Raw genomic sequence first — 26,045 nt, forward strand, 5'->3', positions numbered from 1 at the left:
AAATATAAAATTTCATCAAAATCAGTAAAACCATTTTTGAAAGAAAAAAACGTAATTTTAAAATTAATCTTCAAGTAAAAATCACTGATCTTGGGTAGGAGAAAGTTCAGTTTCTGATAAAAATCACTTAAAAAATTAGTGCAGAATAGCAATGAGTTTTTGAAACAGTGATTTTGGGCCTAATTGGGGCCCTAGGCAGATGTCTTTTTTTGCCTATAGGATAACACGCCACTGGTTGCATTTGTCAGGGAGCTTCTCAGATATAGTGTTATCTGGGAAGATGGTAAAGTTGAAATGACGCTGACCTTGAGCCATCAGTGAAGACACGCAAGAAGTCTGATTCAGCTTGGTGGCCTTTCCCAGTTTTTAATATAGTAGTTTCATTATGGTATTCAAGCATTTCAAGAGTGGTGGTAGTTGCTTGATGACTCAGCTACATTGACTACCATGATGTTCAACCTCTCTTAGTAAATCTTGGATACAAATATCAAAGAGGCAGTGAGCAGTCTTGGCTGCTGAAAACCTCTACAGTGGCTGTTGTAGAGGTTTTCCAACATGGCTCAGAAACAGATGCCCATGTGGGGCAGTCGGACAGGGATTTCAGTTTAGAGGTGTACTGTAATGGCAATCGCTTTCATCAAAGAAACAAGGATGGTTTGGTTGTTTCAACATATAGACTGCACAAGAGATGTACAGAATGCACCATCAGGCAATATGAATGGCCTGATGCTGGACTAGGTCAAGCCACTGCAGTAGGCTGTTTCTACCTGTGAGCCATAAACTAATTTAGAACGAAGGGGTGCACAGTAAATTTGAAGCAACGTGCAATGATCTGTACGCCACTTGTTATCAAATATAAATCCCAAGAATTTTGTTTCAGATGCTTCTGGGATCATGTTTCGGCTGAGCTTTAGTATTAGCAGTGGCAAATGATGTGAGAAAGCAAGCGTATACAGCACCAGCAAAAAAAAAAAAAAAAAAACCTTCCCATTTCACTTATCCTTCTAATAGTTTGTCTAGTTCTTCCTTGAATTTATTCAAGCTATCCACTTCCACAACAACAGCTGGAAGTTTGTTTCAGCAATCAACCACCCACCGGTTAGAGGCAAGCTTCCACACATCTATTCTGCAGCTCCACATCCTTCCTAAAATGAGAACTCCAGACCTGTATGCAGTACTCAAGATATGGCCTGACCATTACATTATACAATGGGATAACCATGGGATAGCCTTATCCTTGCTATCAAAATTCCTGTATATCACTGACAAAACCCCATGAGCTGTTCTGGCAGCCTTTCTGCACTGCTCAGAGAACTTCCTATCTAACTGCACAATTACCCCAGGACTTTTTCATTTTACACTACCCTGAGTGTAGTAAACACAGTTGGTACGTTACTCTGGGATTACTACCCATAATGCAGTACTTTGCTTTTGTCAACGTTAAGTTTCAACTGCCACTTCTCAGCCCATCTGCCAAATTTATTGAGATCTTGTTGCAGCAACATACTTTCATTACTGTCATTAACGACTCTGCCAACCTTTGACTCATCCACAAACTTAAGATATTAAGTTTGTGGATGAGTCAAAGGTTAAGATATTAAGCCTGATATACCTTCATCAATATCATTATAATGTTTGAGTGAAAGTCAATGCAACAAGGCATCATATGTTTAAGAGTATAAATAATCTATATAATATTGGTGTAAATACACCATAGAAAACTCTTAAACGAAGAAACTACGTTTGTAGTGTGAAAGGGCATCATTTTTTCACAACAATTTGCCATGCATTTATACTGATTCCCTCAGCTCAACTGAGGGATCAGTATAAATAAATAAATAAACCTTTTCACATCCTCCATATTTGGTGGTCACGAGCTCGAACCCCGGTCTAATCAAGAAGTAATAAAGAACAGTCAGAACAGAGTTTTCTAAGACCAGTTTAATTGCATATAATTCCACTGAGAATATACTGAATTCAGATGGGAGGGACGCTGAAATAATGGTATTCAAATGGTATTTGGTGGTCACGGGCTCGAACCCCGGTCTAATCAAGAAGTAATAAAGAACAGTCAGAACAGAGTTTTCTAAGACCAGTTTAATTGCATATAATTCCACTGAGAATATACTGAATTCAGATGGGAGGGACGCTGAAATAATGGTATTCGAAAACACTGCGGATGCTCTGTTTGAATTACATTTAGACCCATCTGTATAAATTGGGGGAAAATCAGTATATCGTTGAGTGTGAACTGCATGAAGTTATTTGATAGTGGATACTGGTAAAACACTCTTTCCCCATTGGCACAGTTGAGTGTCACAGAGTGATATAGGAAGAGGATCCCATGGTGGTTGAAAGCAAGTTTCTATCTGTTGTTGTTGTTATTTGGTTTTTAGGAGCATTAGCAACTAAGGCGATATTGCTCCGGGGATATGTGGTGGTCATTTCCTGACCTTTCCACATCCTCCGTATTTGGTGGTCACGGGCTCGAACCCCGGTCTAATCAAGAAGTGTGCGCTACGCACTGCTGCTCCTGTCCACCTGGCTACAGAGGCGCCTTCTATCTGTTGTACGGAATGGATAGAAACATTCCAAACCTGCATTAGTTCAAGAAGGCAAAGACCAGCTGGCTTCACTATGCTAGGTTTATTTCTGTAATGGTTTTCTAACGGTGGATTGAATAGACATGACTGAATGGGATGCAACGCACAACTTTGTATCTTAACAACATACTTCAGCAACAGTGCTTTCCTACATAAACTTAGTGGGGGCTCGTGAGCATCAATGTAGAGAGACTGTGGGCTGGCAATGTCTGAATGCACAAAGTGCAATTCTTAAAGCACTGTGTTGAACTGGGTAAAGCCAGCGCAATGCACTTGCTCTGGCAGAATCATAGATGGCAGCTCCATAATCCAGACGTGATCTGATTAAAGCCCTGTATAGACGAAGCAGGGAGGTATGATCTGCACCCCATGTTTGGGCAGATATAGCTCTGAGTATGTTCATCTTTTTTAGACAGCAAGTACGTATATTTTTAACAAGCTCTATGAAGTTTAATTTATTGTCTAGAATTAAACCTAGAAATCGGATGTTATTAGTGACTGGGATGGGTATATTAGAGAGTTAAAGTTCAGGATCCAGGTGAAACGCGTTGTCTACAGAAATGGATAGCAACTGTTTTCTGCTACGAGAGTCGACTGCTGTATTTTATTAAGAGATATTTGAAGCTGTCTTTCAGTAGATCTCATGTTTTAGGAATGGCAGGAGACAAGAAAGGTCATCTACATAAAGATAAGTTTCCACTGTATTTGGAAGTTGTTCAGTGATGGAATCTATTCTAAGAGTGAAAAGAGTGGCACTCAGTACTGATCCCTGAGGAACACCTTCTTCTTGAATAAACGTTGTAGAAAGCGCATGTTGGTATCGAACTTGAAATAATCTAGTATGTAGAAAATTCTTCACAACTATAGAAAGGTTGCCCCATAGACCACGAGAGTAAAGATCTCTAAGTATGCCATGCCACCAGGTGGTGTCAAAAGCCTTCTCTATATCTACTGAAACCATTACTAGGTGTTCGCATTTAACAAAGGCATTACGAATGGCAAATTCTGTCTTAACCATAAGGTCCAAGCATGACCTGTTTTGACGAAAGCCATATTGAGTATGGCCCATTAACTGTTCTGATTCTATGATCCAGACGAGTCTAATCCGGACAATTTTTTCAAGGATTTTGCTAAGGCAGCTTGAGAGAGATATCAGTGTGTAGCTATGGTTGGTTGGATCTTTTCCAGGTTTTAAGAAAGCCAAAACAGTAGAATGATGCCAAGAAGCCGAATAAATATTTTCTAAAAAAATACAGTTGTAAAAGACCAGGAGGAGGCTCAAAGCTTTTTCATCAATATGTTGTAGCATAACATAATAGATCCCATCTGGTCTGGCAGCACCATTATGAACCGTTCTAATAGCATGCAAGCATTCAGAATATTGCAGAGGTTTGTTATAAGGTAGAAGACGGGCAGTTTTAAAGTTAATAGAATGCTGTTCTGATGTGTTTTTAATTCGCTGAAAAGATGTAGTATAAGCTGATGCTGCTGGATTTCAGCAAATGTATTGCCGAAAGCATTAGCTATATCCAAAGGATTAGACAGCTCTTGCCCATTCCAGGAGAGGTTTGGTGAAGGTGTTGTTGGAAACTTACCAGAAAGCTGTCTAATTTTTTTCCAAATTACTTTGCTGTCAGTGTTTCTGCTGGATGCAAAACAAGTCCAGGATTCCTTCTTAACTTGTCTTTGTATGAAACGTGATTTTGCCTTTGACTTCTTATAATTTATCAGATTGGTTGTGGTTGGATATTGCCAAAACAAATTCCAGGCTTTATTTTTTGCTTTTTTTGCTTTTGTGCATTCCTCATTCCACCAATACTTATAATGCTTACGGCCCGGGGAATTTGATATTGGTATTGTGTCATTAGCCACATTTAGGAGATGCGATGTGATGTGATGTATTCTGTCACATCATCAATAGGCTGGAGACGAATTTTTCCCTCATCGAAAGATATTGATGACTGCAATTTTGCCCAGTTTGCTCAGACAAATTTCCATTTTCTGCAGGGTTGAGCTAGAGGAGTCAGTGCTATCAAGAAGTTGCATACTATTGGGAAGTGATCACTGCCGATGGGATTATTTATTAGGTACCACTCTATGGTTGGAACCAGTACTGGAGAACATATTGAGAGATCTATTGCTGAGGTGTGTCCAGTTGGGAGCTGTACGTGTGTGGGTACACCAGTATTAAGTATGGTGAGATTTAGTGCCTCTAAAAAGCTTTCAATTAGTCGACCCCGCCTATCTAATTTTGTAGCGCCCCATAAGGGGTGGTGCTCATTAAAGTCCCCTAAAATACAGATTGGTGGAGGCATCTGTATGAAGAGGTCTTCAAGATCTTTTAAAAAGTAAAAATGGTTTGGCTGTAGGTAGATTGAGACAAGTGTTATTGCAATATGGAGAGTTATACGAACAGCAACAGCTTCTATTTCCATTTGAAGTGGTATATGTTTAGTTGGGATCTTTGAATTTACTAGGATTGCCACACCACCATGGGCAGCATTAGCTGTATTTCAATCTCTTCGATAAAGGCAATAGTTCTTTATCGAAGGAGAAATTTGCAGGGTTAGGTAAGTTTCCTGAAGACAAAGAGCCACTGGAGAAAATCGATTAACTAGATCTTGGATATCGTCTGTATTGCAACGAAAGTCTCTGCAGTTCCACTGTATTATTAAATACAAGGCATTATTTGTTTTAAGTTGATGGAGCTGATTCTGACTGCTTTTTTGAAGGTGATTGGTTTATGGCGTTCCAATTTCTGCTAGTCTTTTGTTAGGAAAACTGGCCGACCAGTGTCCATTTCTTCTTCTTTGGCATGGATTTCTAAAACAGGATCTTCCTGTATAGATGTGCCATCTGTATCCATGGTTGTGTCCTGAATTTTTTCATAGCATTTGTGTTTGTAATACGAGATGTGGTAGCAATCACTGGAGAAGGAGATGCCACTGGTATTGACAGAGGAGTATTATTTGCTTGGTCTGTGGTCTTGGATTGTTGCTTGCGTACAGTTGGTGGTAGCTCAGAGAGGACATTTCTAGCCCAGTCAGAAATCGATTTATTAGTAGGGACTGTGACATCAGTTTGAACGGAGACTGCTTGATATTTTTTTTACAGTATTTGCATGGGTAATATTTTGGTTTATAGTTGGTTAGTTAGTTAGTTATTCGGTTTTTAGGAGCATCAGCAACTAAGGCCATATTGCTCCAGAATATGCTGTGGTCATTCCCTGACCTTTCCGCATCCTCCATATTTGGTGGATGGGCTCGAACCCCGGTCTAATCAAGAAGCGTGTGCTATGCACTGCTGCTCCTTCCCACCTGGCTACGGAGGCGCCTTTTATAGTTGGTGCAACTAGTTTTCTCGCTTCTTGGTAACTGACTTTGTTTTCAACCTTGTATTTTACTATTTTTTTCTCTGTTTTCCACTTTTCACATGTCTTGGAATATGCAGGATGGTCACTTTTGCAATTTGGACAGGTCATTTTTTGTAGCTGCGCAATCATTTTGTATGTGGTCTGAGGATCCATAGTTAGGGCAGGCAGGAATTCCTCCACATACAATTTGAGAATGGCCATACTTTTGGCATTTATAGCATCTAAAAGAGAAGTTGGCAGTATTGAAGGTGAGAATAATATTTCTGGTAAGTGCCAGTTGATTATCTTTTTTCCTTCTATTACATTCTGTTCCTACAGTTCTTGGGTTATTTCCTCCTCGGTGACATTTAATAAATCCCAACTAGATATGACACCCTTAGATGAATTTAGGATTGCATGAGGAGATATTTTTACAGGAATTCCAGCAAAGCCTGTTAGTTGTAAAAGCTTTTCAGAAGGTCTTTGATTCATGATTTCTATTAAAAGGTCTCCCGATTGCAGTCTCTTCACTGTCTTGGGAGATCTGCAATACCCTCCAGATGTTTTTGTATGACAAAAGGAGACAAATTACTCATAGGCTGACTACTTAAAGAATGGAAAATTAAGAAAGATTGGCAGGGTGCTCCATCCGGTCAGTCTTCTGTCTCTTTGGGTTTTTGTTTTCCGTGTCTACATGGTCTGTATTTGCCAGGTTTGCTCCTTTTAGCCCTTGGCAAGAGGACTTATCTGCCAAGGTTTCCGGTCCCGCCACAGGGAGGCAGGAGCAGTGCCACTAGGAGGCCAAGCGGTTTAAGTGTTAGTTGGTTAGTGAACTAGAAATATATGGATAAATAAAGAAAGGTGAGTTTCCTTTCTGTGTTCTAACTTGTGTCTTTTCAAGTATAGAATGGATTGAAAAATAAGATTGCTAAGAGAAAATTAGGAACTTAGAAATAACTTTAGTTGCTTTTGATCACTCTATGGATTGCAGAAATATCGCTTGACCTCGAATTCGCTTGGCACCCGGGGCCGGGACAGACTGTATTGTATTTTGTTCTTATTTCCACTCCTATGCCTCCAGACATGGATGAAATTTGCAATTCAACCCTTTCCATCTCTCCAATTGCACTGCTCAAAGAAAGTCCCCACGTTTCATGTTTGGTTATACAACTAGGTAACCAGCTGAAATTGTTCTGGATGAACAATTGATGTTTTCTAGCTAAAGAATCAGAAAGAATTACCTTAGAACTACCAATCGCTGTTGAATGCGTACTATCCAAGGAATCAACAAATTCTTTTACAGAATCAAAATTTTTTAGCATAAAATGCTTGTAACCATGTTTCCCATTTTGTGAGAATAGGTTCAGGTGGGAGAGAAAAGAGTAGGTAGCATATTTCTGTAAATTGCTAAATCTCGAAGGTGCTTTTGACAAAATCTTTTTTATGCCAGAAATAAGTTTGTTAATTTTGCAAAAATTCTCCCGAATTGCCTCTGCCAACCTATGTAAGCCATGGACTAAGCAACTAACATGGATCAAATATGGATAGAAAACTTGTAACGCAGAAGAGGCTTATTTACCATATATGAAGCAACATCATTAACGAAAACACAGACTCTTTGCTATGGGTCGATTCTGGCCATGAAAACTACAAAGAATTGTAACAAAATCTTGCTACTGTAGAGTAATTCACCTTTTCAAGGGCCTTAAAAGCAAGTAAATATGGACGTGATGGTTCTGCGTCTAATTTTCCACTTATAGCAGCCATAAACATCTATTATTTCATCAATAGAATAGTTTTCTCTTGACAAATATCATGAATAATGTAGTCATAAATAGCATTAAGGTAATTCTTTCTCAAGGTAGATTCATCTGGAATATTTTGATTCAGACAATATTTTTTTCAAAAATTACTTGAAGTCTCGACTGTTTAACTTATTGAAAGGGATATTGCTGCTTACCAAGGCCTTTGAAGAATTACTTTTCTCTTCTTTTGAAGTACATGGATTGGTTAAAAGCAACTGTTCCGGAAATTTTTCCTTGCTTTTCCTTTACTTGGCCATAATGTGCGATACTATTTTCAGATGTTGGTTGAACATTCTTTTTGCATACAACACAGAACACAATAATGCCATCCATAGTAAAATCTTTTCTGTGATTGACAATTCCATACGAAGTTTTGTAACAGATTTAATTTTTGTCATATTTAAGGAAAACATTTGATTTGATGTAGTCAATATCATGAGAATGAATAGCAAAATAGCATTAAAACGTTTTCCACTCCATTTTCAGAAATTTTCCCATGCTCAATGAAACATTATCCCGTGCTAATTTAATTGCAATACAGTGACTTGTTATGTAGTTCCGAGATCAACATTTGAAAAAAATGATCAAGTTAAGGAATGTGCAGTATTCCTTGTAATATTTGTAGTATATGTATTTATATGCACTAATGCCTACAATTGGCCACAATACGCATTTGCACTTATGCAATTGCATATAATCTGAAGTCTAGTTATTAAAAAAATCATTTAGATCACTGTTAGAGTTTAATAAACTTCTGGCATCCACTCTCCTACAGAATTCCTCATGTGTGAATGTAGATGAAAAATACTTATTCAGTTTATCAGCAACCTTAGCAGGATCATCAACAGTTGAACCATTGATATCAAGCAGACCAATATGATTCATTCTCTTCCTTCTAGTATTTATATAAGTAAAGAAGTCTGCTGTTTTTCTTTGGATCATCTGCCAAAGATTTCTTGTAATCTGCCTTCACTTGCCTAACCTCCTTTGCGACTTGATTACGGATTAGTTTATATTTACCATAGGCTTCTGTATCACTTGATAATTTATATGCGTCCCATGCATTTTTATTCTCTGTAACGAGCCTCATTAGTTCATCTGACATCCATTTAAGTGTAAGCCTTGAACACTATTTCTTAGTTGGTGTGAAAAGCCTAGTAGCTTCCAAGATTAATTCCTTGAATGCTTCGCATTTAGAATTTGCTGATGATAACATCATCAGTTGGTCCCATTGTATAGAATTTAAAAACTGTCTCAGACCACTGTAGTCTCCATAAAAGCAAAAACCCTTCTTTAATGGTAGTTTCATTTTTAAGTAAATTCCACATCAGTACACTGTGATCACTGTCACTTAGTGATTCTTTTATTTGTAGATTCTTAATGCATGACGAATCACTGTTGATAATCAGATCAAGAGTATTGTTCTCTCTCTTGTTGCATCTCTGATATGCTACCTTGGAAAACAGTCATCCAAAAAACCCACAAAAGTCTTGCTAGTGTCTGAGTGACCAACCCACAAGTTCCAGCCAATATCTGGAAAGTTAAAGTTTCCCCATTATAAGACATTTGATTTATTGGCTTTATACTCTATATGCCTGTTCAGTTATTCACTCATCACAATCATTAGGCCTATAACACACTCCTATTCTTGTTTTTGTTTTCCCGGTTTTTATATCACACCAAACTATCTCAACATTTTATTGGCCAACTGGATGCACTGCCTTAAAATCTAAGTTGAGATTTTAACTATGACTGTGCTTCTTAACTAATAGCATAACCCAATCCCCCTCTTCCTAATATCCTGCCTGTCCTTTCTGTTTCTGAAAATGGGGAATGAATAAGAATGTCCTAGAAATGTTATATTAAAAATAATTAAAAAAAAAAAAAATTGACTATTCTTGCTGGTGAAGTTTTATAAATGTCAGTGAATATCAGATCACCTGTGCAAACTATGTAGTCATTGAATGAATGCTGTGATTAGTATTTTAAAAAAATAAAAAATAATGTAAAATGTGATGTCTTGGTAGGTGTCATATTTAAGTGGCACCTATCTGTTCTGTCTGTCTATATGATGAATGAAGACAACAAATGTGTGAGAATGTTGTGCTATGTGCTGTTATTCATTCTTCCCCTAAATACATTAAAAAAAAGTGTGTGAATGCGTAAATGTAAATATGACAGGTGTGTAATTTGGCTGAGTGCATGTAAATTGTGTGCATTGTTCTAACAATGCCCTGCAATTTGTTCAAGTGGGGACAACCTATTAGGAAATCCCTCACTTGCCTTGCTGATGCTATGCCCCTGATCTTAGGCATGGGGTATGCTAACACTGGTTTCAGCTCGCCTGACCAGTGTGGTACTACTAACAGACGAGCACTACATGTCCACAATGCAATCTCCTTCCCCACTTAGTGTACCCTAGCCCTATGACTTTATTCCCCTACAATCCCTCTTTCCCTTTCCCATTCCCACCTCCCAACCTGAGGTGGAAATGGGAGAGTTTTTGCCAGTTAAATTCTACCATCACATATCTTTCTCTGTTCTTAACAGTCCCCCTCCCACAGGGGTGCTCCCTCTAGCCAATTAACCTCCCGTTTCCAGGTGGAAAGCCTTCCTATCTACTAGTATAGTATAGTATAAATGCTGATGCTATCGAGGAAGTGTTAAGTGGGCAGGAAAAATGCTAACTTTGCAGGATTCACAGACTAATAGATTAACAGTAGCCGCAGGCAGAGGTGAAAGTGATTCTTGCATTACTTCAATTGGAATGAGCAGGAGCATGGAAAGCAAGGTGCTGGGGATTTCAAGGACTGCTGGGAGTCATTATGGGACAAGTAAATACATGAGCTGTGTTAGGGTAACTAAGAGTAAGAATAGGTGCATGAACACCAATGCTAGGAGTTGAGTAAATAAATTTGATATAATTTGAGGTGCTGGTCAAGACATCAAAGGCAGATATTGTTGGGATATCAGAGACGTGGTGTCATACAGATATAAGAAATGCAGAATTGGAATTTGAGGAGTACAATATGCACAAAAAGGATAGATAGAATAGGAAAGGAGGAGGGTTAATGTTGTTAATTAAGAAACACATAAAATCTAAGGAAGTGCATCCAGTTGACATTGGTGGACAGTGCAGTTGAATCAGTTTGGTGTGACATAAGGGAAAGCAAAATTGAGAAACTGGGAAAAGAAAATTGAGAGTAGGAGTGTGTTATAGGGCTAATGACTCTGATGAGTACAATGAACAACTGTACAGAAAGATAGAGTGGGCCAGTAAATCAGATTGTCTTATAATGGAGAATTTTAACTTCCCAGATATTGATTGGAACTTGTGGGTTGTTCACTCACACACTAACAAGGCTTTTGTGGATTTATTGGATGATTGTTTTCTATAGCAGCATGTTCAAGAGGCAACTAGAGGGAGTAATACTCTTGATCGATTATCAGCAGTGATTCTTCATGCATTAAGTATTTGCAAATAAAGGAACAACTAGGTGGCAGTGATCAGAATGTGCTGATGTGGGATTTACTCAAAGATCTAACTACCCTCAGGGGTAAAGAAAAGGGTTTTTGCTTTTGCAAAAGTGAATACAGTGGTCTCAGACAATCTTTATATTCTATACAGTGGAACCAGCTGATGATGTTACCAACAGCAAATTCTAAATGGGAAGCATTCAAGGAATTAATATTGTAAGCTACTAGGCTTTTCATACCAAATAAAAATATTTTTCAAGATTTATGCTTAAATGGATGTCAGATGAACTAATGAGACTCGTGGCTGCGAAGAAAAATGCTTAGGATGCATATAAATTATAAGGTGACACAGATGACTATGGTAGACATAAGCTAGTCTGTAATCGAGTCACAAAGGAGGTTAGGCAAGCGAAGGCAGATTATGAAAAATCTTTGGCAAAGGATGCAAAGAAAAACAGCAAAGATTTCTTTACTTATATAAGCTCTAGAAGGAAGGGAATGAACCAGATTTATCCACTTGATAGTGATGGTTCGACTGTTGATGATCCTGTTGAGGTAGCTGACAAACTGAATGAGTATTTTGCATCTACACTCACACATGAGGAGATATTTAGGGAGGGGAATGCCATACATTTATCAAACTCTGGACAGAAGCTAAATGATTTTGTAATAACTGAGAGCAAAGTGGAGGAGGAACTATTGAAGTAAAAAATAAGAAAGGCACTGGGGGTGGATGGGATCTATCCAGTTATATTGAAGAAGACAGCAAAGAAAGTGAGCAGGCTGTTAGCCATAATTATGAGAGCTTCCTTAGACTCAGGGGAGGTACCCATGGACTGGAGATGTGCAAACGTGACCCCAATTCACAAAGGGGGACCAAAGGGCAACAGGAGTAATTACAGACCTGTTAGACTAACTTCTGTTCCGGGGAAAATAATGGAGTCACTGGTTAAAGATGCACTGTAGGATCATCTAGACAAAACTGCAGTTATAGTTCAGACACAGCAAGGGTTTGTTAAGGGAAAGTCTTGTCTGACCAATTTCATTGGATACTATGATGTGGTTACAAAGGAACTGGATGCAAAAAAATAATTTTGATATCATATACTTCGATTTTAGTAAAGCTTTTGATACTGTTGCACGTGGAAGACTACTATACAAAATGGGGCAGTATGGCATTAAGAGCAAGCTGCTGCTGCTGCTGCTATGGGTTAAGTGATGGTTGAGTGGGAGAAGACACAGAGTGGTATTCAATGGACACTGACCTTCATGACTTTTTTGTTTTGGTGGAGTCCCTCAGGATTCGGTATTGGGCCCATTGTTGTTTTCTGTATTTATCAACGACATTGATAAAGATATATCAGGCTTAATGTCCAAGTTTGCAGACGATATGAAGGTTGGCATGGTTATTAATTGAGAAAAGTTGAGCAGATGGGCTGAGAGGTGGCACCTGAACTTTAACATTAACAAATGTAAATGTACTGCATATGGGTAGCAGTAACCTCAGAGTAACATACCAACTGTGCAGTACTACACTTGGGGTAGTGGAGAACGAAAAAGACCTGGAGATAATTGTGCAGTCAGATATGAAGTTTTCTGAGCAGTGTACAGGCTGGAAGAGTAGCTCATGGTGTCTTGTCAATGATATGCAGGAATTTTGCTTGCAGGGATAAGGAGGTTGCTGCTGTTGTTATTTGGTTTTTAGGAGCATTAGCAACTAAGGCCATATTGCTCCGGGGATATGCGGTGGTCATTCCCTGACCTTTCCGCATCATCCATATTTGGTGGCTCACAGGCTCAAACCCCGGTCTAATCAAGAAGCGTGTGCTATGCACTGCTGCTCCTGCCCACCTGGCTACGGAGGCGCCTGGATAAGGTGATTATCCCCATGTATAAGGCGATGGTCAGGCTACACCTTGAGTACTGCATACAGGTCTGGAGGCCACATTTTAGGAAGGATGAAGAGCTGCTGGAAAGAGTACAGAGAAGGGCAATGAGATTGGTGAATGGAACAAAGGGTTGCTGTTGCCAAGAAAGGCTTAATTTATGCAAATTGTAGCATCTGTAGAATAGGCACCTGCGAGGTGATCTGATTGAGGTGTATAAGGCCTTGAATGGTTTGAGCAAGCTCAATGCTGATGGGTTTCTTCTTGCTCAGATTACTCACCTGACGGTACATAAATTCAAATTGAGGAAAGACAGTTGTAGAATAGATGTTTGGAAATTCGCTTTTAACCAGCAGGTGGTTGATTGTTGGAACAAACTTCCATCTGTCATAGTGGAGGTTGACAACTTAAATAAGTTTAAGGCAGAACTAAACAAGCATTTGGAGTGAATGGATGAAATAGGGAGGGTTTTTTTTTTTTTTTTTTTCTGGCTGATACTATATAAGCTTGCTTTCTTACATCATATGCCTCTACTAATGCTAAAATTATGCCCGAGCTAAATGATGACTGAGCCTGTTTACAGTGTGGTTTTTTTTTCCCCATACACACAGCAATTAAATAAAAATTACATCATTTGCAAAATAATTTAATTTCCAACTGAAACACCGAACAATTCACTAAAACAAACTTACTGAAGAAAGTAATCCAAGGTGATTTCTTGTCAAATGTAAGCCTTCTAAGGTCAAACTCTCCAAACAGTGGCTGTTACTGAGGCACTGGGTGAGAGACAAAGAAAGATTATGAAGGTATTCTGGTTGGCATACTGCAGGGATGGAAAATATTACATATCGAAGTCTATTGAGCTGTTGGACATCTTTCTTCAATTTTCCTGGAAAATAAATAAGTATTTCAGTGACTAATTAGATACAGTGACATCTCGTACTTCACTCTCCACTGGTTCATGAAGACAGCACATTATGAACCAGTGGAGAGGGGTTCATGAAGACAGCACATTATACAAACAAAATAAGGTTGATAGAAATGGCACCTATGAAATGCTATTTAAGTTTCATAATAGTTTACCTATAAATGCTAATGAGCAATTTCCACAGGTATCACCAGCAAGCATTGTACTCCATTATATGCAATGCTGTGTTGATGTTACAATCAGAAAAATACAATTATACAGAGATAGTTAACTCTGCAGTGATGGTGCTGGACCTGTGAGGTTATTCTTGAAAGTTATGAGCCCACGTTAATTGTTCATTAACATGAGCTATCTCCACTATCAACAACATAGACTGTTTTAAATAATTATTTATATGTGTATCTGCTGTTTTGTTTTAAGATAAAAATTATGTGAATCTGTCACCTGTTATTAGTTACATTGTTACCTTTAATTTTTTGAAATAATAGCAGTCGTACAATATTGTTGAACATTACTGATAACTAATCTTTGATAACACACAGCCAAAACTGCAAAGTTAAGAACCAAAATATCCATTCCCATTTCACTTATCCCTTTTTTTAAATTTCTGATAATGAATTTATTATTGCACATTTGTTTTTTTCCTTAAACTTCTATCATGAAATTGCTGCTTTCCATCCCAAAATTTATTTAAATAATTCTTTTAAACGTTATTTCTTTTGTCATAATTTGCAGGAGGAGATGCGACACATAACTTCCCTTGCACAACTAGCTATTCGGTAAAGCAAAATACACCCATTAAAAAGCAACCATCACCTACAACCATTGTTTGTTTTTATCTTCAAATAAAATCAGTTTATGTTCTTTTCAGAAATACACTGACTATGTTTTTAGGCTAAACCAAGGATAGGAAACAACTTTCTCATTGAGAAAAATGCAGCTGATTATGTAAAATTTAAATTTAGAAATCATAAAATCTGAATGGTAATACTTAGTCCAATCATCATCATCGACATTTTCAATCCATTGCAGGATTGAAAATGTCTGATGATGATGTCTGATGAAAATGTCTGATGACCTCTCCAGCAACTTTCCAGTTCCTTCGGTTTTGTGCAATGGCCATCCACTTCATCATCATCATCGGCCATTTTCAATCCACTGCAGGATGAAGGCCTCTCCAGCAACTTTCCAGTTCCTTCTGTTTTGAGCACTGGCCATCCATTTACTACTCAAAAACTCATGAATTTCATCCATCCATCTCCGCCTTTGTCTTCCAGGTTTTCTTCTAGATCCTCTTGGGTACCATTCTGTTATTTTCTTAGTCCATCTGTCATCATGTCTTCGAGCTATGTGTCCTGCCCAAGACCATTTTAGTTCTTTAGTTTTGATAAGAATGTCCTTTACTTGAGTTTGGTGCCTAATCCATGTGTTTCTCTTCTTATCTAACAGTCTGATTCCCAATATAATTCGTTCCATTCTTCGCTGTGTAGTTCTTAGCTTCTCTTCCATTCTTTTGGTGAGTGCCCAAGTTTCACTTCCATAAGTCATGGTGGGGAGTATACATTGATTCATTATTTTATGTTTCAGACAAACTGGGATATTGCTCTTCAGTATGTGACTATATTTCCTGAATGCTATCCATCCAAAATTTATTCTTCTCTTGACTTCCAGCCATTTATCATTATTACAGTTAATAACTTGTCCCAGATAAGTATATGACTCCACCTTTTCAATTACTGCTCCTTCAATCATTATTTCCCTTTCAGTGGCATACTTGTTCATCATTACTTTTGTTTTAGCCATATTCATCTTTAGTCCAAAATCCTTACTAACTGTGCATAACTGATTAAGATTTTCCTCTAATTCTTTGGGATCGTGGCTTATGACCACAATGTCATCTGCAAATCGTAAATGATTTAGGTACTCTCCGTTCACATTGACTCCTTTCTGCGACCAGTCTAATCTTCTGAAAGTTTCCTCAAGGGCAGCAGTAAACAGCTTCGGAGATATTGTGTCTCCTTGTCGAACTCCTTTCTCGATTTTAAATTTGCTACTGTCTTTGTCTAGTCTAATAAAGGATGTAGCACTCTCATATATTTTCTTCAAAATCATAATATATGGAGTATCTATGCCTTCTCTTTCTAGTGCCCGAAACATTGCCTTATGCTGTATAGAGTCAAATGCCTTTTCATAATCCACAAATGCCAGGCATAATGTGGTTTATATTCATTTGCTTTCTCCATTAGCTGTGATATTACATGAAGGTGATCCATAGTTGAGAATTCTGTCCTAAAGCCAGCTTGCTCTTTCGGTTGATTCTCATCAAGTATTCTTTCTAATCTGTTAGTAATGACCCTTGTGAACAACTTGTAGATATGGGATAACAAGCTAATTGGTCTATAATTTCCAATTTCTGATTTATCTCCTTTCTTATGCAGCAAAACTATGATTGCATTATTCCACTGTTTAGGCATCACACCTTTTCTAATGCACTTTGTGAAGAGCCTTGCCAGTTTTTGTGTTATGTCTCTTCCTCCCAATTTTAACAACTCTACAGTAACTTCATCTTCCCCCGGGGCTTTTCGATTCTTCATTTTCTTCAATGCATGTTCTACCTCATCAGGAAGAATATCGGGTATGTCGTATGTGTTGCTACTTTGCAATCCATCTTCCCCACTGCTGGTATCATTCCCTCGCTCCTTGTATAATTCTCTATAGTAGTCTTCTGCTATTTGAATTATGCCTTCTCTGCTGTTTATAAGTACACCATCGCTATTCTTCAGTTTCCACTTACTACCCACAAACTCGTGAATTTCATCTGTCCATCTCCATTGTTTCTTCCAGGTTTTCTGTTGGCTCCTCTTGGGTACCATTCTGTTATTTTCTTAGTCCATCTGTCATCAAGTTTTCAAGCTACGTGTCCTACCCAAGACCATTTTAGTTCTTTAGTTTTGATAAGAATGTCTTTTATTTGAGTTTGCTGCTTAATCCATGTGTTTCTCTTCTTATCTAACAGTCTGATTCCCAATATAATTTGTTCCATTCTTCGCTGTGTAGTTCTCAGCTTCTCTTCCATTCTTTTGGTGAGTGCCCAAGTTTCACTTCCATAAGTCATGGTGGTGAGTATACATTGGGTCATTATTTTACATTTCAAACAAATTGGGATATTGCTCCGCAGTATGTGGTGCCTCCGTAGCCAGGTGGGCAGAAGCAGCAGTGCGTAGCAGACGTTTCTTGATCAGACCGGGGTTTGAGCCCGTGAACACCAAATACGGAGGAAGCGGAAAGTCAGGGAATAACCACCGCATATCCCCGGAGCAATATGGCCTTAGTTGCTAATGCTCCTAAAAACCAAATAACAACAACAACAACCTCAGTATGTGACTATATTTCCTGAATGCTATCCATCCAAAATTTATTCTTCTCTTGACTTCCACCCATTTATCATTATTACAGCTAATAACTTGTCCCAGATAAGTATGACTCCACCTTTTCAATTACTGCTCCTTCAGTCATTATGTCCCTTTCTGTGGCATACTTGTTCATCATTACTTTTGTTTTAGCCATATTCATCTTTAGTCCAAAATCCTTACTAACTTGGCATAACTGATTAGGATTTTCCTCTAATTCTTTGGGATCGTGGCTTATGACCACAATGTCATCTGCAAACCGTAAATGGTTTAGGTCTCCATTCTCATTGACTCCTTTCTGCGACCAGTCAAATCTTCTGAAAGCTTCCTCAAGGGCAGCAGTAAACAATTTCGGAGATATTGTCTCCTTGTCGAACTCCTTTCTCAATTTTAAATTTGCTACTTTCTTTGTCTAGTCTAATAAAGGAGGTAGTGTCCTCATATATTTTCTTCAAAATCATAATATATAGGGTATCTATGCCTTGTCTTTCCAGTGCCCAAAACATTGCCTTATGCTGTATGGAGTCAAATGCCTTTTCATAATCCACAAATGCCAGGCATAATGGTGTTTATATTCATTTGCTTTCTCCATTAGCTGTGATATTACATGAAGGTGATCCATAGTTGAGAATCCTGTCCTAAAGCCAGCTTGCTCTTTAGGTTGATTCTCATCAAGTATTCTTTCTAATCTGTTAGTAATGACCCTTGTAAACAAGAATGGTCATTAACAACTTGTATACAACAAGTATACAACTTGTATACGTGAAATAACAAGATAATCAGTGTATAATTTCCAATTTCTGATTTATCTCCTTTCTTATGCAGCAAAACTATGATTGCATTATTCCACTCATTAGGTGATGATGCCTTTTCTAAGGCAATTTGAGAAGAATCTTACCAGTTTCTGTGTCATGTCTCTTCCTCCAAATTTTAACAACTCTACAGTAACTTCATCTTCCCCCGGGGCTTTCTGATTCTTCATTTTCTTCGAAGCAAGTTCTACCTTATCAGGAAAGATATCAGATATGTGTTACTAATTTGTGATCCATCTTCCCCACTGCTGACATCATTCCCTCGCTCCTTATATAATTCTCTATAGTAGTCTTCTGCTATTTGAATGATGCCTTTTCTGCTATTTATAAGTACACCATCGCTATTCTTCAGTTTCAGAATTATTTGTCTTTGTGTATTACTGCTCATGGCTGCTGATTTAAGTCCTTTGTTTTCCCTTAATGCTTGTTCTACTTTTCTTGTGTTAAATCTTCTTATGTCCTCTCTGAATCTCTTTCTAATGGCTCTGCATAACTCAGTATACTCAATTTTATCCTTGTCAGTGTTTATCTTGCTCTTAATTTGTCCTCTTTGGTTCATCATGTCAAGTGTTTCTTTAATAATTTTTTCTTCTTTGGATTTCTTTTTTACCTATAGTTTTCTTGGGCTTTATCACTTTCAGAAAATTGTAGTATTCCTGGTCGATATTTTGGTCCTGAACAGTCTGCAGAAGCTCAAACTTGTTCTTAAGTTCCAGTAGATACTGCTTTTTTCTCCTCTTCTGTTAGCTCAAAGACCTTCGTATTATTTACTTGAGTCAGCTTTTTTCCTTTCTTTTCGTACATCTATATCAAGTGTATATCTTACCATTCTGTGATCACTTCCAACCTTGTTCAGGACAATAAAATTATTCACAATATATCTTCTGTTAGTGATGATGAAGTTGATTTCGTTAGTTGTTAATCCACTTGGACTCTTCCATGTCCCCTTCCTGTTCACCCTTTTCTTGAAAAAAGTGTTCATTACTGAAATTCCTTGAGATTCAGCAAATTCCACATGTCTTTCACCTCTTTCATTTCTTTCACCAATTCCAAAATTTCCTATAGTTCCCCTTTCTATGGTGTTTTGTCTCTTTCCAACCTTAGCATTGAAGTTCCCCATAATGATAGTGTAGTTGGTTTTCTGCTCATCTAGAAGACTCTCAATTTCAGTGTACATTTTTTCAACCTCTTCATCGTCATGGCTCGATGTTGGTGCATAAATCATTATAACCTTTAGCTTGTACCTCTTAGAAATCCTGAGTAGTAGTCTTGAAACCCTTGGTGATTTATTTTTGAATTCCAAAGTGTTGTTTTTTATATCTTTATGGACTAGAAAGCCAACTCCACCTTTGTTCCTTTCACTGTTTCCATTGGTGTACAACACATTTCCACTTGATAAACTTATAAGTGATTCAATTCTTCTTCTTGTTTCAGCCAAACTGATGATATTCCAATTCACATTTTCTAGGAGGCGCCTCCGTAGCCAGGTGGGAAGGAGCAGCAGTGCGTAGCACACGCTTCTTGATTAGACTGGGGGTTCGAGCCCGTCACCACCAAATACGGAGGATGCGGAAAGGTCAGGGAATGACCACCGCATATCCCAGAGCAATATGGCCTTAGTTGCTAATGCTCCTAAAAACCAAATAACATAACATAACATTTTCTAGGTGTAACAGACTATAACATCATAGGTTTAAGTGATTGATTGATGTACAGGGTATGGCAATAAAGTTCCCAGACTGGTGCAATAAAAAAGAAGACAAAGTGAAGGATCTCAGAAATGTTTTATTTTTATTCAAAGTTTTAATCATCACCTGATTGAATGCGCTTATTAAACTGCTCTAAAAGTTTATGAAAAGAGTCGATGAAGGCATCCAAAGAGATGATGTCCAGTTTGACAGTTACATTTTTCTTTATTTCATCAACGTGCTATATCTCCTTCTTTGGGAGCAGTTTTCACCATGTGAAAGAGGAAGAAGCCCACTGGTGGGCTTAGATCAGGAGAGTAGGACAGATGATTGATCTTTACAAAATCATATATTGTCATGTGCTTAGGCACTTCACAAGTTGTGTTTATGCACAACATGTGAAGGATGGATTCATGTGGAAGATGGGAATGGGTGGGGGCATTTTTGTGCAACAAGAACTAGCTGCTTTTCTCTCGAAATTGTGTCCTCACCTGAGAATGTGCTTCAATAGTCTTTGAAGTACACGTGGTAGAGTGCAGCATTGATTCTCTCTCCTTCAGTTATAAATTCCTTGTGGATCTTACCGTTTGTCAAAAAATATGATCAGCATAGTCATAATCCTGCACTTCTGTATACAAAACGTTTTCAGTCTTTGTGATGATTTTGAAGTCCACTGTGTGTATAATGCTTTGTCTCTGGTTTGTACTGAAACATCCAACACTCACCTCCAGTGACAATACATTCAAGGAAATTAGGATTGTCTTGACAAGTCTGGATGAAGCCTTCGCATGATGACTCTTCATTGCTTCTGCTCATCTGTGAGGCCATGTGGCACAAATTTTGCACAACCTTCCATTTCCCTAAATCATCATGCAAAACTTGATGAATCACCTCTTTATTCATATCCAACTAATCAGCCATCCTTCTGAGGGTCGAACGACCCTCAGAAGGATGGCTGATTAGTTGGCTGAAGGTGCCACAATTTTCAAAACTTTTGCAACTCTGTCCTCATTTCGAAAGGTTGACAGATTCCACTTCTTGGGTTATTGTGAACCTCCTCAAATCTGTCCTTGAACTGCTATACCATTTAAGCACTGGCATGACTTAATTTTTCATCACCATAAAAAGTTTTTAACATTTCTGTTGCAGATTTTCACAGTTTAAAGCCAAATTTATATTTGTTCATTGCTCCCTTGCAAATTCGTTACATGGAACATTAACGCTATAATGAAACTAGTTACTTGCAATCTGTCAGCCTACTGGACAATCTCTGTACCACTACCTGTTGGAAAAGTTTGAACCAGAACATACCACTTCCGTTTATTTTCAAACTCATTGAGCACAAATGCAACAGCACCAGTTTGGGGACTTTATTGTCATACTTTGCATGATTGAGATCAATAAGCATTTAATGCAAAATGGTTTACCAATAAGGTTCTGGTAGTTTATGGATAGTGTTTCTTAGTCTCTTGTTTTTATTAAAATTAATGAGTATTTTTTGTGGTCAAAAACACCACATTTGCAAAATTTTCAACTATTACTAAAAAAAAAATAAAGAAATAAAATTGATAAGCATTGCAGTTCTACTGGTCAAGCATTGGTACATTTCAAGTACAATTAAAAAAACAAAGTACTTTTTTTCAAATATTAAACCAGAAAAGTTAATCTGTTATACACTTGACCTTTAGCCAGTGGGTAGTTGATTGCTGGAACAAACTTCCATCTGTCATTGTGTAAATTGGTAGCTTAAAGAAATTTAAGAAAGAACTAGAGCAAATAGATGGGTGAAATGGGAATTTTTTTTTTTCAGCTGATGCTGTATAAGCTTGCTTTCTTGCATCATTTGCCTCTAATGTTAATGCTAATACCATATAAAATTCTCAAAATAAAATTTATATTTAAGCATAAGTTAACATTTTTATGAGCAGCAGCATAAATACTTCAAACTCTCCAAACAAAATAGTATTTCTTTTTGCAAGCATTTGTAAATGGCATTTTCAAGCTATTCACATGTTAAATCCCTAAAGATTTTAATTTATCTGACATCTTATTTTAAAAAAAAAAAGCAATAACATATTAGACTTAACAAATGTACTGTAATGGCATTAATGCATATTTCCTACCATTCATTTCTAAATGGCTCGGTGGAGGAACAAAATTATTCCTTAAGGCAATATACTTCAAAGTTCCATTTGATGCAAGTGCTTCAAGAAAAGGTGGCCAGTATTCCAGCCTGAGATATTCCAATGGATAATCTAGTATTCCATTTTTTAGATATCTTCGTATACCTCGCAGTGCACACAATTTATACTGGGTACAAAGAGCAGCAAATGTTTTCCAAAATTCACATTTTTCATCCATCTCTGGTCACACTGTGAAACTGAAGCAGAAATAAAAATATAATGAAAAACAAAACAAAACAAAACATTTTCTAGAAAATCTGATGAATTAAAATTGTGCTGAAAACTTCTCACATGCAGAAATGATTCATAAATTTACTCAACAGATGGCATATAAACCTAAATAAACAAACTGCTTCCACTGCATTATATCTTTAATCTAGTGTTTCTCAAAGTGTGGGGCAGGCACATTCTCTTCACTTTCCTTTCCCTTCAATTCTCTAGAGGAACATAAATTCCAAGGAGCATGAGATAGTGTATTAAGCATTTTAACTTATCTAGTTCTTAACCTGTGTGAAAAGGAAGAGCATGACCAATTCATTCCTCCTGGGGGGGTGGGCCTCTCCCACTTCCCCAGAGAAACATGAGATACTGCATTAAGAATATTAACCCATTCAACTGTGGGGGGGGGGAAGCCATGACCAATTTTTGCGGCAAGATCAACTACACTTCACAGCATTTAAGTAAGCTGGCCAATGAAGTGACATCTTAAATTACATGACAACATCATATCACATTTGTAACAGTAATCTGGAACTGAAAATGTGAAAAATAAATAATACTCCAAAATGACTGCTGGGCAATCAAATGCAAGTCTTTTGGTTGATGATGATATATTAACCACTGATACTGGTTCATAATTTCATGAATGTGGAAAAAACTGTAAACACTAGTACTGGGTGTGAACATTGTGTCTATATTGTTAAGTTCCAAATAATTGAGATAAAAAATAAAATAATAAATAAAATAATAAATAAAATAATAATAAATAAAATAAAAATAATAATAAATAAAATAAAAATAATAATAAATAAAATAAAAATAATAATAAATAAAATAAATAAATAATTAAGTTCCAAATAGTCTGCTCTTCGGATAGATCCTCAAAAAAATAATAAAATAAAATAAAAATATTTTAGAACTTTAATCTGTCTTAAAGAATGTCTCCTGATTACATCAAGCTAAACAAATTATTTAATTAATGATTTTATTACATAATAAAATTAATATATACTGGGTAGTGCAAAGCATTATTTTATTATGCAGTAAATTCACAAGAAAAGCAAATGGGCTGCCTGGTGATATACAGGCAACTCCCGTATAACACGGTTTTCGCTCTACCACGATTGATAAATTGTGGCAATCCTTGCATAACATGGTTATATAACACAGTTTTGCTCTAACATGATTGATAAATTGTGGCAATCCTCGCACAACACGGTTTCACTCTGACATGGTTAGAGAATTATGGCAAACCTCACATAACACGGTATTTTTGAACTTTTGTGCAGGAAAAAGCCTGCTATTATGTTGGATGTCATTTTTCAACATTTCCATTATTTTTTTCTGAATCCCAGCTGTTGATTCGCTAGTTGTTATGCAGTTGTGCATTATACCTTCATGGGGCCCATCCAAAGAAAAAAACCAATAAAAAATTAAATTTAAATTTCATTTTATTATGACAATAAAACAAACAAATTATATGACATAAATATAAAATTTCGTCAAAATCGGCAAAACCATGTTTTAAAAAAATGTAATTTTCAAATTAATCTCCAAGTAAAGTTCACTGACCTTAGCAGGTAGAAAGCTGTTTCCGAAAAAAATCACTTAAAAATATTAGTAAAAAACAGCAATGAGTTTTGAAAACAGTGATTTTGGTGCCCTAGTCAGATGTCTTTTTTGCGTACAGGATAACACGCCAGTCATTATGCAAAAAAAAATATTGGGAAATCCCTGTATTTTATTCTGTTAGGTTCTGTGCTATTGAATTTGTGCTTGTTTGAAACCATAAAAAATTGTGACTTCGAAGCGTGAGTTCGTGACTTTTAAGATTTTTGTAAGGTTATTTTGGTTTTTATTTGTAAATTTATAAATTTTTCAAGGTATGAATTACTAAACTTTGTTCTTAAGAACCGTACTGGAATAATTTCTTTGTTGTGAGTTAAATTGCATCCCTAAATTATGCCTAAGGAAAGTAAAAAAAGCACCACTCAAAAGAAACTTTATTTCTCTAGAATCAAAGATACAAATTTTGGATCGTCTTAAAAAAGGGGAAAAGGTATCATACGTTGCAAAAAGTTTAAATTTAAATGAAACAACAATCTGGACCATAAAGAAAAATGAATGGAAAATTAGAACTGCTGTTGCTGCAGGATCTTTAATTTCTGTAAATATGACAACACATCACCAAGTGCCAATAACTGAGAAAATGGAAAAAGCACTGAGTATTTGGATTGATGATAGTAGTAAAAGATGGATCCCATTAGGCGTCAATGTAATTAAACAAAAGGCACTAAAAATTTATAACCATTTAACCCGGAGTTTGTTGCCAGTAGAGGTTGGTTTGAGCGATTTAAAAACCACTTCTAATTACATAACATAAGAATTCAAGGGGAAAGTGCATCAGCTGATAATGAAGTTGACAAGAAGCATGCAGAGGAATTTCAAAAAATTATTGAAGACCATGGATACACACCACACTGAGTTTTCAATGCCAATGAGACAGTCTTTGGCAGAAAAAAAAAATGCCCAACTGAACATTTATTTCAAAAAAAGAGAAAATTGCACCAAGTTTTAGGGCATCAAAAGATTATGTAACACTTATGTGCAGTAATGCATCAGGAGATTACATGATAAAACCTGTGCTAGTTTACAGATCCTCTAATCCTCATGCAATGAAAAGTGTAAATAAAAATGCATTACCAGTATATTGGAAAGAAAAGGAAAAAAAGCTTTGGTAACTGCCAATTTATTTAAAGAATGGTTTCTAAATTGTTTTGTGCCAGCTGTGGAAAATTTTTAAAAGCAGAAAAATCTAGATTTCAAAGTTTTATTACTATTGGATAATGCACCAAGTCATCCAAACGTTGAAGTAATGTTCCTACCACCTACTACAACTTCTTTAATTCAGCCATTATATATAACTTTAAAACTTATTACATCAGAAAATCATTACAATGGATTATGGAAAAATTGATTCCGAATCTACTGAACTGATAGAGACATGGAAACATTTTTCAATTGTGGACTGTATTGGAATCATAACTGTATCGCTCAAAGTAAAACCATCAACATTAAATGCGTGTTGGAAAAATGTACAGCCAGAGTCAGTTCATTCGGGAAATATGGTTGAACTAGCAGCAAATGGAATCGGTGTAATCAGTGGTGAGCTTTGAATATTTTAACAATGGGCTCGCAGTTTTTCCGACTTTCTACCGAGTAAATATGATCAGTCACAGAAGTGACGTCATCCGCGGCTTCCGCTAGAGGCGCTTGTCACGCTCGCACTACTAGCAGTGTGATTAGAGCATGTGACGCATTTTTCGTGACCGGTATGATATCTCGAGTCAGGAGCGGATTTAGGAGGGTGGACAGATGCTGCTTATTACTCCCTTAACCTAACCACGTGTATAAGTGAATGTGTAAAACATTCCTAGGTCTATCTAAAAAAAAAAAAAAACTTAAAACCCTGGTCATCATGCCTTGCCTTACGATAACTGGATACGACAGCGTCTGGAGTTCTAACCTTTTAGAATTTTTGAATAGTATGACGTCACAATCATGCTTCCTGAAGTTACTACTGTAGTAAGTACGATTGCAACAATACAAATATTTGTCAATAATTTCTTTTTTCGTCTCGCATTTTCGTTACATTCCATTGTTAGGTTCTCCTAACAGCTGC

General features: G+C 37.0%; 1 protein-coding gene across 1 annotated transcript in view; it reads right to left on the reverse strand.

Annotated features, from left to right (window-relative positions):
- Positions 1-22,322, reverse strand: part of LOC150081507 (centrosomal protein of 78 kDa) — a 206,933-nt gene extending 184,611 nt beyond the window's left edge. Inside the window, exons 1-2 of the mRNA XM_090380226.1 lie at positions 22,085-22,322; positions 13,816-14,012 (exon numbers count right to left, since the gene is read on the reverse strand). Coding sequence (XP_090236352.1) covers positions 13,816-14,012; positions 22,085-22,322 — 435 coding nt within the window. The remainder of the gene's footprint in view (positions 1-13,815; positions 14,013-22,084) is intronic.
- Positions 22,323-26,045: the final 3,723 nt, after the last annotated feature.

The sequence above is a fragment of the Mastigoproctus giganteus genome, chromosome 8, assembly GCF_048544385.1.
Source record: "Mastigoproctus giganteus isolate SK-2022 chromosome 8, ASM4854438v1, whole genome shotgun sequence".
Lineage (NCBI taxonomy): Eukaryota > Metazoa > Arthropoda > Arachnida > Uropygi > Thelyphonidae > Mastigoproctus > Mastigoproctus giganteus.